The 12,978-nt window shown below is 42.1% G+C and overlaps 1 protein-coding gene across 3 annotated transcripts in view; it reads left to right on the forward strand.

The window, feature by feature from the left end:
* Positions 1-12,978, forward strand: part of PHEX (phosphate regulating endopeptidase X-linked) — a 209,195-nt gene that overhangs the window by 40,180 nt on the left and 156,037 nt on the right. For all 3 annotated transcript variants that reach the window (XM_072744476.1, XM_025997451.2, XM_072744477.1), the window contains 2 exons: positions 4,515-4,601; positions 5,669-5,895. In XM_072744476.1, coding sequence (XP_072600577.1) covers positions 4,515-4,601; positions 5,669-5,895 — 314 coding nt within the window. The remainder of the gene's footprint in view (positions 1-4,514; positions 4,602-5,668; positions 5,896-12,978) is intronic.

The raw sequence follows: 12,978 nt of genomic DNA on the forward strand, positions 1-12,978 counted from the left end.
CCCCACTTGATGTCTCTGTGTCACATTTTGGTAGTTCTTGGGATATTTCAAACCTGGTCATTACTCTTCTATTTCCTACGGTGATCTGTGATCAGTGAGCTTTGATGTTATCGTTGTGATTGTTCCGGGGCACCACGAACCGTATACAGATGGTGAACTTAATTGATCAATGTTGTGTGCGTTCTGACTGCTCTTCGACTGGCTCTTTGCCCATCTTGCTCCCTCTCCTCAGGCCTCCCTATTCCAAGACGCGGCAATATTGAAATCAGGCCAATTAATGGCCCTACAGTGGCCTGGAAGTGTTCAAGTGAAATCTCTCACTTTAAATCAAAAGCTGGAGATGATTAAGCTTAGTGAAGAAGGTTTGTTGGAAGCTCGGCCTCTGGCACCAGTTAGCCAAGTTGTGAGTGCAAAGGAAACATTCTCGAAGGAAATGAGAGTGCTCCCCCAGTGAACACACGAATGATAAGGAAGCAAAACAGGCTTATTGCCGATCTGGACAAAGTTGCGGGGGTCTGGACAGAGGGTCAAAGCAGCCACAGGATAGAGACCCTTAGGCCACAGCCTGCTCCAGGGCAAGGCCCCAACTCTCTTGAATGCTGTGAAGGCTGAGAGAGGGGAGGAGGCTGCAGAAGCAAAGTCGGAAACTAGCAGAAGTTGATTCATGAAGTTTAAGGGGAGAAGCTGGTGCCATCACGTAAGGGGAAGCCGCCTTTATCCAGTTACCCAGACATCCAAGCTCTCCGGAAGACCTAGCTCAGATAATTCATGAAGATGACTACACTGAACATTGTAGATGGAACAGCCTTACTTGGAAGAAGATGCCACATAGCACTTGCATAGCTAGAGAGGAGAAGTCAGTGCCTGGCCTCAAAGCTTCCAAGGACAGGCTGACTCTTGTCGGGGGCTAAGGCAGACCTGGTGACTTTACCCTGGAGCCACTGCTTATTGATCACTTTGAAAATCCTAGAGCCCTTAAGGGTTAGGCTAGACCTACCCTGTGCTCTCTAAATGGAGCAGCAAAGCCTGCATGACGGCACATCTGTTCACAACATAGTTTAGTGAGTATTTTAAACCTCTTGTTGAGACCTACAGATCAGAAAAAGAGGTGACTGCACCTGGTCACCGACTCTGATGGAGATAGATGTACAGTGAGATTGATGTTGCCTTCATGCCTGCTAGCACAACATTCACTCTGCAGCCCATGGATCACAGAGTCATTTTGACTTTCAAGTCTTATTATTTAAGAAATAGGTTTTATAAGGCTATAGCTGCCACAGATAGTGATTCCTGTGATGGATATTGGGACAGTAAATAAAAAACCTCCTGGAAAGGATTCACCATTCTAGATGATGTCAAAAGCATGTGTGATTCATGGGAAAAGGTCAGAATACTGACACTCACAGGAATCTGGAAGAAGCTGATTCCAGCCCCCATAGATGACTTGAGGGGTTCAAGACTTCAGGGGAGGAAGTAATTTCAAATGTGGTGGAAATAGCAAGAAAACTAGAAGTGGAACCTGAAGATGTGACTATATTGCTGTCACCTCATGATCAAACTTGAATGGATGGGGAGTTTTTTCTTATGGATGAGCAGAGAAAGTTTTTTTTTTCTTTTTAAGATTTATTTACTTATTTGAGAGAGAGAGTATGAGTGGGAAGGCAGAGAGAAAGGGAGAGAGAATCTCAAGTAGACTCTGCACTGAGCACAGAGCCTGATGTGGGGCTCGATCTCATGAGCCCAAGATCAAGACCTGAGCCAAAACCAAGAGTCAGACGCTTAACCAACTGTGCCACCCAGTCACCCCAAGTAAGTAGTGTCTTGAGATGGAATCTCCTCCTAGCAAAGACACTGTGAAGCTTGTTGAAATGACAACCAAGGATTTAGAGGACCAAGGATTTTTTAGGGGTGCTGAGGGGCTGTTCCTCTTTTATTATCAACAGGAGGTTTCTCTAAAGGGAGTGTGATGCCCTATTACATAAACTCAGTTGATAAAGCAGCAGCAGGATTTGAGAGGATTGACTCTAACTTTGAAAGAGGTTGCACTGTGGGTAAAATGCCATAAAACAACATCTCATGCTACAGAGAACTTGATCCTGAGAGGAGGTGTCGGTCTATGTGGCAAACTTCATTGTTGTCTTAAGAAATTGCCACAGTCCTCCTAGCCTTTGGCAACCACCACCCTGATCTGTCAAAAGTAATCAACATCTAGGCAGGACCTTCCACCAGCAAAAATAATATTGTTGAAAAACTTGTTGGAAAACTCAGATGATGGTTAGCATTTTGTAGCAAAGAGTATTTTTAAAAAATAATTCATGAGAGACACAGAGAGAGGCAGAGACATAGGCAGAGGGAGAAGCAGGCTCCCCTGGCGGGGAGCCTGATGCAGGACTCGATCCCAGGACCCCAGGATCAGGACCTGAGCCAAAGGCAGGCGCTCAACCGCTGAGCCACCCAGGTGCTGGCAATGAAGTACTTTTTTTTGAATTAAGGTATTACATTGTTGTTTTTAGACATAATGCTATTGCACACTTAATAGAACACAGTATAGTGTGAATATGACTTTTATATGCACTAGGAAGCTAGAAAATTCATTTGACTTGCTTTATTGCAATATTCACTTTATTGCAGTAGTCTGGAACCGACCCCATGATATCTCTGGGGTATGCCTGAACTAATTACTGATACTTGTGCACAGTTAAGGTTTTGGGAATGCCCTACTTAGCATCACATGTCCTCTTTTTACCTTCTTGTGATACACGCACTGTCTTGGGTACACACTCAGGTACATATTTACTATTTGAGTTCTTTTGTTCCCATGGCTTGTTTTTAGTCCTCAGGGCATTCTTGTTTGCAATCTGTGGAGTGTTTATAGCATTGGAATAACATCACATCCCTAAATAGAATTTGGATTATTTACTTCCAAATGCATCTCCCCAACAATCTAGTGACAGTAGAAAAGGCACATGATTTGATTTGAATAGAACTTATATGTGAGTATGGTTTTAGAGCTTTCTGTTTATTAAATAAAAAACAAAAACAGGGACGCCTGGGTGGCTCAGTGGTTGAGCATCTGCCTTTGGCTCAGGGAGTGATCCCAGAGTTCTGGGATCGAGTCCTGCATCGGGCTGCCTGCTTTTCCTGCTGCCTGTGTCTCTGCCTCTCTGTGTGCCTCTCGTGAATAAATAAATAAACTATTAAAACAAAAACAAAAACAAAAACAAAACCAATCTTCCTTCTTGTCCTTGGGGCTACTTATCCTGCTTTTATTGCTATGATAATACACAAAAAAACACCAAACAAGTCGAAACAATTGAAAACGCCCACATCCAACTCAATTTATTTTATTTGGATCCGTGTAGTTATATGGACTTATTTGATGTCCAGGTGCTCTGGACAGGAGCTCTGGACTGCATCATTTTTTGAAAGGTAGGACTTCTGGTGTAGAAGTAGAGGTTCCTCTTCAGGGAATATGTAATTATTTATTAATTTGATTAGCACTCTCCATTGTGTCTTGAAGCTATTCAGAGTACTGTGGGAGCATCTGTTGTGCTGTCATTTGGAGGCTGCTAGGTTGTTTCAGAAATAAACTCCAAATGCCTTGACAACGGCAGTTTGACATAGCTCGATGCAGGCAGTGCCACGGGGCTGCATGGGGATTCTTCATCCTGGCTTCATGTAGGTAAATTAATACAGTAAAGTACATCCAAGTTGTGTTTGGGGGGGAGGGTAGTTTTTATTGACTCTTGCCTTTCCCTCCTCCTCTATTTAATAGTGACAGCTGTCATTTTCCACCTTCAAACAATAGCATCAGTGATGTTATAAATGGCAAATCATTTTCTGGGTGGGCTCATGTCTATGCTGGCAGCCATTTCATACACATGACCTCATTTAAACGGGCAGGACTCCACATGTGTAAATGGACAAGTTTTCAGGCAATTTGGGTAGGCTTTCCAATCTCGCCTCTCCATTTCCCGTCTAAACAACTTTTTTCATGTCCACAGCATGTTTATGCAACATTGAATAAAACTTCTAATGGGCAATTTCTTCCAGGTGACCTCCCTGAGAGGCTGGGCTGTGAAGAAATCTTAAGAAACCCGACCCTGATGAAATTGCCTCCTTTGAGAATATTACTCGGTGCAGAAACAAGGAACAGAATTCAGTTATTTTTGGTTCTTGAATAAATGAATTCTGGTTTTTTTTAATGTAGGTGGCAGAAAACATTAACCCTTGCAGCAGGGCCAGTCTGAGTTGGAAATTAAACTTTTGGTTTCTCTGAATTAGGAGAACCTGGGAAAAGAGAAGGTTAAAAATTTTTTTTTAAAAAAAAATTTGAACCTCAAGCAACTTAGACTTGGTTCTGCCATCTGTATATCTTTTATAGGTGTGTCTTTCCCAGGGTTGTCTGTCTTTACGTTTGATTTTCTGGAGACCAGGACTGGGGTTATTGAATGACCTTTAACTTGGCACCATGTAGGGATGGATACTAATGAATCCTTTCTTAATTTTCCTAGCACTTTTGGAGAAATCTATCAGTAGAAGGCGGGACACTGAAGCTATACAGAAAGCCAAAATCCTTTATTCATCTTGCATGAATGAGAGTGAGTAATAAAGAAAATAAATAAAATATTTAACACCCTATCCTTCTGAGAGTTTATTAATGTTTAAAGATATTGTTTAAGGGAAATGAGAACTACTAAGAATTCGATTAATGTTTAAAAGTGTTGTTTGAGGAGAGGAACACTTCTCAAAGACTGAATCTAGACTCTCCTTGTCTTAATATTCTATTGTTGATTTGATGCAGAAAATAGGAAAAGCATTTTATTTCTAGGGCTTGGGTTCTTTAGGTATCAGTCACTCCATGAGAAACTTGGGGAGGGTCAGGAAGGCAAACCCCACTGTTTGTGGTACAGAAATAAGAATCCAGAGGCCCTGTCTGGTCTGAAAAGGAGCCTGGGAGAGAGGGCATTTGGGAGTGTTGCTGTATCCCATAGAACCTCACTGGGGTGTAGGAAAATCCAGATTCCCTGGTGGGCCGGGCTCCTTCTTCTTCCCCATCAGCCTAACAGGCACCTTAGGTGGGTGTCTTTGGCCTATGTTGGCATCTTGGGTCTGATTAGAGTTAAGGTAACACTTGCCATTTAATCTGGTGTGTTTTCTCAAGAACGTTACAGGAAGAAGCCAGTGCCTGTGGGAAGTGTGTTAACTTGTTTAGGATGTGGGGTATTATTTGGTGAGCTAGAAGAGGGTAGTAAAAGACGACAAAAGAGTCTAGAAGCATTATTTCCCATGTATTGGGGGAGTGGTTGGTTTGGCTGAGTAGTTTCCTTTATTTAGGATTGTTCCTTAGTCTTCTAGAGTGTTCTCAGCCTAATATTGCTCATTGGGCTATAGTGAGCCCATCTTTTCTTGTGGGGAATACCCAGCAGTTTCCCTAGTCAGCTCTCCTGGCGAGAAGACCGAGTTCAGGCAGTCACACTGAAGTGTGGGTCATAGACGGTCCTATGTCTGTGGTCATGCCCAATCCACGGCACTTCTAACAGCTGAAATGTTCAGTTGGGGCCTTCTGGGGAAGTTTCTCTTGAGAAGATACACCTGCATTCTGGTTTGGTGGTTTGGTGATCCAGTTTGCAATTCTAACTCTTCCTTCGTATTTGCTCCTTTTCAGAAGCGATTGAAAAAGCCGATGCCAAACCATTGCTACACATCCTGCGGCATTCACCTTTCCGCTGGCCTGTGCTCGAGTCTAACATCGGTCCTGAAGGAGTTTGGTCAGAGAGGAAGTTTAGTCTTTTGCATACCCTTGCGGCATTTCGTGGTCAATACAGCAATTCTGTCCTCATCCGATTGTATGTGTCCCCTGATGACAAGGTGTCCAGCGAACACATTTTAAAGGTATAGTGAGGACTTGTTCATCCTGTTTGTTCAGTCCAATGTTAGCCTTTTGGGATGTCTTTCCAGAGAAAGAGAGTCATCCTACCTTAGTGAAATCAGAGGATAAAAATCCTGTTAAACATTAGGATCTAGGATATTCCCCTTCCTCTCAGATTTGCAGAGTGTAAATCATGAACTAACCAGTTTTGTCAGCCTTTCAGGAAGCTGGCGTGTGAGTTTTAAGTCATCTCTGATCTGGCCCTCAAATATCTACTCTGAGCTTGTGTGGGGTCCCTAAATTCCAGTGGGGAGCAAGTTGCAAAGACTTTCTGAACTCTGCTCTTCCCCAAACCTCCTCATGACAAAGGAGCAACAATGAAAGACTCATCAGTGAAACAGCTTGACAAGGATTCAAATAACATTTCTCAAATTGTGTTGTGTTTTGATCCCACTGTATTTTTTTGCTTCCACAGTTACTTTGACTAATAAGGAAATTTTTATTGAATTGCTGATTTTTCTCCCAATTCCATTCTTTGTCAAAGCAGAAATTTTAGTGATATATTGATCATTACGATCATTACATCGTAGAAGTATAAAAGCTTTAGACTATATTACCCTCTTATGCTGTGAGTCAACTTTTATTTTTTTATTTTTATTATTTTTTAAGATTTTATTTATTTATTCGTGAGAGACACACGGAGAAAGAAGCAGAGACATAGACAGAGGGAGAAACAGGCTCCCTGTGGGGAGCCCGATGCAGGACTTGATCCTAGGACCCTGGGATCATGACCTGAGCCAAAGGCAGACGCTCAACCACTGAGCCACCCAGGTGCCCCTAAGACAACTTTTAAAAAGCAACACCATGAAGTTTATTTTTTGATTTATACCAAGAAGCTAGCAATTTTTTATTTTTCTGTGAAGGACCAGATAGTAAATATTTTAGGCTCTTTGGGCCATATGGTCTCTGTCTCACCTACTCAACTCTGCTTTTGTACCTGGGAAAGCAGCTGTAGACCGTATACCCATGAATGGGTGTGGTTGTGTGGCAGGCTGGCCGGCAGGCTGTAGTTTGCCTGGCTATAGTTTAGATAATGGAAGTCTCAGGAAATCTCTAGTCACCGGAAGAATTCCAATCTACTCAGGAGGAAATTCTTAGTTCCAGAGACAGCTGTATTTTCATGCTGGGTGAAGGAACAAGAGCATAGCACTGAGATAGACACTAATGCCACCCGGTAAGACATGCTATTCAAGATGCAGTGATACTGTGTAATGATCCAGTTGATCACTGCCTCATGCTGATAGGTTACTCACTTTAAAAACAAATATACCAGAATTTTAAAAGATTTTATTTATTTATTTGAGAGAGAAAGAGAGAGAGAGCACACACAAATGTTGGGAGAAGCAAAGGGAGAGGAAGAAGCAGGCTCCACCGCTGAGCAGGGAGCCTGGTGCAGAGCTTGATTCCAGGACCCCGAGATCATGGCCTGAACCAAAGTCAAGAGTCAATCATTCAACCGACTGAGCCACCCAGATGCCCCTGGGCGATAGAAGGTCTTGATTTACACACAGTTAAGTAGTTGCAAATAGCAATCACTTCATTTTTCACCAATTTCTGGACCTACTCTAAGAATTAATCTCCTTAAACATTTTATTGTGGAAAATAATACAAAAATAAAAAGAATAATACAATAAAATCCCATGTACTCATCAACCTAGCTTCAACAATTGGCAATTTTTGGCTGTTCTTGTTTTATCTAACCTCTTCCTTTTTTGGGAGGATGTTGGAGCATTTTATAACAAATCCAACATATAATGTCATTGCCCTGGTAAATCAGTGTTATCTAATGGATAGGACTATTTTTACAGCCAAAAAAGTAACCATAATTCCATAATTAACATCTGACACCTAGTTCATTTATAGTTTTCCTGAGTGTCTCAGACATGTCTTTAAACAGTTGGTCTTTGATTCAGGTTCCAAATAAGAATGTCATGTACATTTGAATGATAAGTGGATTTTAATCTACAGCATTGTGAATTTGACTGATTTCAGGGCAACCTAATAGACAATGAGGGAAAATTCTTGTTTATAGGAGAATCACAGCTTAAAAAATGCAGAAGAAGAGGCACCTGGGGGCTCAGTTGGTTGAGTGTCTGCCTTCAGCTCAGGTCATGATCCTGGGGTCCTGGGTTAGAGCCCTGCGTTGGGCTCCCTGCTCAGCAGGAAAGCTGCTTCTTTCCCTACCTGCTTGTGTGGGCTCTCTCTCTGTCAAATAAAGAAATAATATCTTTTTAAAAATGCAGGAGAAAGAATAGAATAAAAAGTTACCATTTAGAGATCGTCTGGGTGGCTCAGTCAGTTAAGCATCTGCCTTGGGCTCAGATTGGGATCCTGGGGTCCTGAGATCCAGCCCCGTGTTGGTCTCCCTGCTCAGTGGGAAGCCTGCTTCTACCTTTCCCTCTGCCCTTTGCCTCTGCTCACGCTCCCTCTCTCACTCTCTCTCAAATAAATAAATTCTTAAAGTTATCACTTAAAAAGTTTCTAATGAGGGGATCCCTGGGTGGCACAGCGGTTTGGCGCCTGCCTTTGGCCCAGGGCGCGATCCTGGAGACCGGGATCGAATCCCACGTCAGGCTCCCGGTGCATGGAGCCTGCTTCTCCCTCTGCCTGTGTCTCTGCCTCTCTCTCTCTCTCTCTCTCTCTCTGACTATCATAAATAAATAAATAAATAAACGAATAAATAAATAAATATTATTTATAAAAAAAATTTCTAATGAAACGATCAAGGCAGCTACCATCTATAGCTGCTAAAACCATTTGGTAAATGGTTGATGGGGGAAAACTCATGATAGAGAGATCACACTGACGTCAAAAGAACCCACTTTTGGCTACAATGGTAGCCTTGTTCAAAGTGGGGAAGCCAGATTTTATATACCTTCGGATACCAGGCAGTGGGAGGTATACACCATCACCAATGATGTCCTGCTCAAAGGAAAGAAAAAAAATGAACTTGGATCTAATCAAGCCTCTAGTCTTAATATCAGCTTACAGGAAACATGGGGGATAGAGGAACACAGTAACCAATTTTTAACAGCTTGCCTTGCATACTTGATATTCAATTAAACAGACCCTGGAAACACTGGACTGTCAATGATAGAACAGTCTCCAAATATGAGGAGGCACTCATGGACTTACTGCTCTCCTTTGCCAGCGTGGTAACTTGTTCCAAGCTGATGTGTTTGAGCACAGCTTGGTATTTGAGTGCAGCACACGTTTGCTTTAGTTATGTCTCTGTTTGTACCACATTATGTGAACGAGTAGTCACACACCTGAATTAACAAAATAGAGCTACAGTCTTTGCAATCGCGACACGGTTAGAAGTTGTTCAAGCTTGTGCCTAGATGTGGTAGGAGAAGCTTTCTTCTGAGATCTGCATAAAACCCAACGAACCTGATGACAAAAAGTAGTGTATTGGTGACTGCCAATGATGTAGAATTTGTGAACGTTGCTTTAATTAGAAACAGTTAAATCTTTACAGAGTTTGATTAAATATTTCAAGCCCCTGGAGCACCTTTTAAGCTTCATGGAGCACAGTTTGAAAACCACTAGCATAGCGGTAAAAAGAAGAGGTTTTGGTGTTAAAGAGACTAAGTTTCATGGTTTGGCTTCATGATTGACTCAGTGAATATCTTTGGGCAAGTTGCTTCACCTGACTCTCATTTTCTTCATGTGTATTGACAGGCGAATTAGAATGTGCTTTTCACTGTTGCTGTGAGGTTTAAATGAGAGGAATTTGGCGCCCGTTTCCAGGATAGATACTGTACACAGTAGCACAAGACAAGAGGTGCCCTTCCCTTAAAGCACAACAAGGCAACTGGTCAGAAGCCTTTGGAGAACCACTTGGCTCCCTTCAGTTTTGGTACCAACATAGCTCTGGGATCTCAAGTTCACGTGTGGGAAATAGGCAGTGTCAGTTTCATCTCTGTCTGAGCTCCACGCCGCCCTGTAGTGGGAAGCTGAACCCATCCAGGCATCTCCCCACCTTCTCTTGGCCCATTTGCTAGCCTTCTCCTGGGGTAGTGGGAGATCCTCCACTCATCAGCGACTTGTTTCTGAGAAGAAAGCCCTTACCCCAGCCCTTGTAGGCTCTTCAGGTATGTGTCTGCCGGGGCCCCGAGCCTCCCACGCCCTCTGAGATCCTGCCACTCTGGAGGGGCAGTGACTGGTCACTCTGCTCATGAGGAACTTGGACGTCTTTGGCTGCTTAGGAGATCTTTTTTTTGCTCTGGGAGAACTTTTTCTATCTCCAGACTCTCCTCCCTCGATGTACTTAGTCTTCTTTTTTCCATCACATGCCACTTTCTTCAATGTTTTTACTTTTTCTTATATATACTTCTCTATATTATTGGAGTTCGATTTGCCAACATATAGCATAACACCCAGTGCTCATCCCGTCAAGTGCCCCCCTCAGTGCCCGTCACCCAGTCACCCCCACCCCCCACTCACCTCCCTTTCCACCACCCCTTGTTCGTTTCCCAGAGTTAGGAGACTTCTTTTTTCCATCACACTCCACTTTCTTCAATGTTTTTACCTTTTCTAATCCCATGAACCACGGGGTTAAGAGAAAGGACTCTTTTGGGGAAGGGACAGCACTGCGGCAGTCTCTTCGGGTGAGCAGGTGGTACCTTCCAGTGGGCACAGGTGTCTCCATGCCAAGGACAGGCAGTCTGGTGAGCGCACAGTGGTCCTATGTCGAGCTGCCCTGTGGCGAGATGGCCCAGGATTTGCCCCAGGCTGAGATGGGAGAAAGGAAATTCAAAAATACTGGACACAACAGAAGTCAACACCCTCAAACATAGTTTGCTACATGTGTTTGGGTTTATTTTATGTCAGGAGATAACAGGAGTGAGGACTTAAGGGACAAGAAAGGACTTGAATATAAAGGATCCTGAAAAAACATTTGGAAGACCAGGTAGTCTCAGTATATGTTACTGAAACAGTGACTTAAAGTCATCAATAAGTGGCCTGCTTTTTGTCTGACTTATAGCAAAATCTGTAAGGATGACAAGGAGAGACCCTCTTGGAAATGAAGTTTTTCTAATTGCTTTGTCTTGTCTTTTCCTAAATCATAATTTGTCAGATGTTTCTTTTTGTGTTATTGCTTTGTTTCCCAATCTGAGGTTTGTTGCAGTTAGAGAAAAAAATTCATCTTTCAGTTCAATATATCAGATTTCCTAAACACATATTTTATTTCCTACTTGGGATGTTTGGGTCATTTGTAAATGCAGGGATTAAAAAACCTCCAATAACAAACACAGTGTCCTAATGTTGGTCTCTTGAGAAAGTCTTTTGCCTCAAGGGTTTGTATGCTTCTAAAGAGTGTTAGTTGACAGACCTTATTCTGTTTGGTGTATTTAAAATGTTCCCTAGAAACCATAACAATGTGAAGATTTAAAAAAGGTCCAGTAACTTTACTTGAGTCATCTAAACTTTTACAATAAGTGGATTTAACTTCATTTCATTAGAGAGAAGCTTTGGCTTTCTTGATATTATCTACTTAGTTTCCTTTCCTATGAGACTGAAGCTCTAAAGCTTGCTCCAAGTTGTCCAGATCTAATTGAAAGCCAAAGCATCTTAATCATAATATTGTGTTTCACGATCCTGGATTACTTAATTTTTGGAAGAAATGGTGGTAGATTGGGAGTTTTAGTAGGATGAAGCCAGGCTGGCTTATGACTTGGTTGTTTGGGGCCAATTAGAGAAGATGGTTGAACACAACATTTTAAGGATTTTAGTAATACATGCAGGCAAGATGGATGTTATGAAAATCTCTTTTTTGAAACAAGAGCAATGTTTTTCCTTGAATTTTTCATAACATCATGAACTCTTACCTTGGCCTTTGTAGAATTTGTTGCATATGAAAGAGATCTTCGTGGAAAACTGTGATCCTATATATATCTTACGCATTAAAAAAGAAAATATTTGAGATTATAGTAAAATGACGAAGAACTAGTATAGATACATTAAAAAGAGTTGTATAAACTAATGATATGGGCATTTAGGATTCAGTTTTTACCCAGATGCTACCAATTTTTGATTTGTTACTTAGATTTTCTATATTCTTTATTTGACTTAACTTTTTTCTTTGTGAATCAGATTTAAAATTAAATCTGCTTTTGGGATCCGTTTTATTCAGTTTTTAGGGAGTTGCTGAAACTCAAGGAAGAACAGCTATAGATTTAGAGAAGGTTCTAGAGCTTAAAAAATACTTATTTTAATTTACATACAGTGGAATTAACTTTTTGTGATGCACGGGTCTATATTTTAAGTAATCTTAAAGCCCCAGCATGGGGCTTGAACTCATGACCTTGAAATCGAGAGTTGTATGCTCTTCCAACTGAGCCAGCCAGGTGCCCCAACGGGTCTATAATTAAAAAAAATTTTTTTTTATTCATTTGAGAGAGAAAGAGCACATGCGTGAGAGCACAGGCAGCGGGGAGGGGCAGAGGGAGAGGGAGAAGCAGACTCTCCGCTGAGCAGGGGGCCCAATGTGGGGCTCAATCCCAGGACCCCAGGATCATGGCCTGAGCTGAAGGCAGATGCTCAACAGACTGAGCCCCCCCAGGCCCCCCATCAGTTTTGACAAATACATGGAGTCATGTAATCACCACCATAGTCAAGAAACACAACAGTTCCATCACCCCTCACAGAATTACCTCATGTTGCCCCTTTGTAGGGCATCTACTTTCCTCATCCTTAAACACTATCCTCTGTCCCTGTAGCTTTGCCTTTTCTAAGAATGTGAGTAAAACCTGCCTGTTGCACGGACCAGTAGCTCGTTCCTTTTTATGGCTGACTAGTGTTCCATACTGTATCCATTCACCAGAGGAAGAACATTTGGGTTGTTTGCAGTTTTTGGCAGTTATGAATAGAATTACATGCAGGTTTTTGTGTGAGCATTAAGTTTTTGTTTCTCTTATACCTGGGAGTGGGATTGCTGGGTCATATGTAAGTGTGTGTTTAACTTTTTAAGAAACTATCACACTGGTTTCTAAAGTGCCTCTGCCACTTTGTATTCCCACCAGCAATGTGTGAGGGATCCAGTT

The sequence above is a fragment of the Vulpes vulpes genome, chromosome X, assembly GCF_048418805.1.
Source record: "Vulpes vulpes isolate BD-2025 chromosome X, VulVul3, whole genome shotgun sequence".
In the NCBI taxonomy this organism is placed as follows: domain Eukaryota; kingdom Metazoa; phylum Chordata; class Mammalia; order Carnivora; family Canidae; genus Vulpes; species Vulpes vulpes.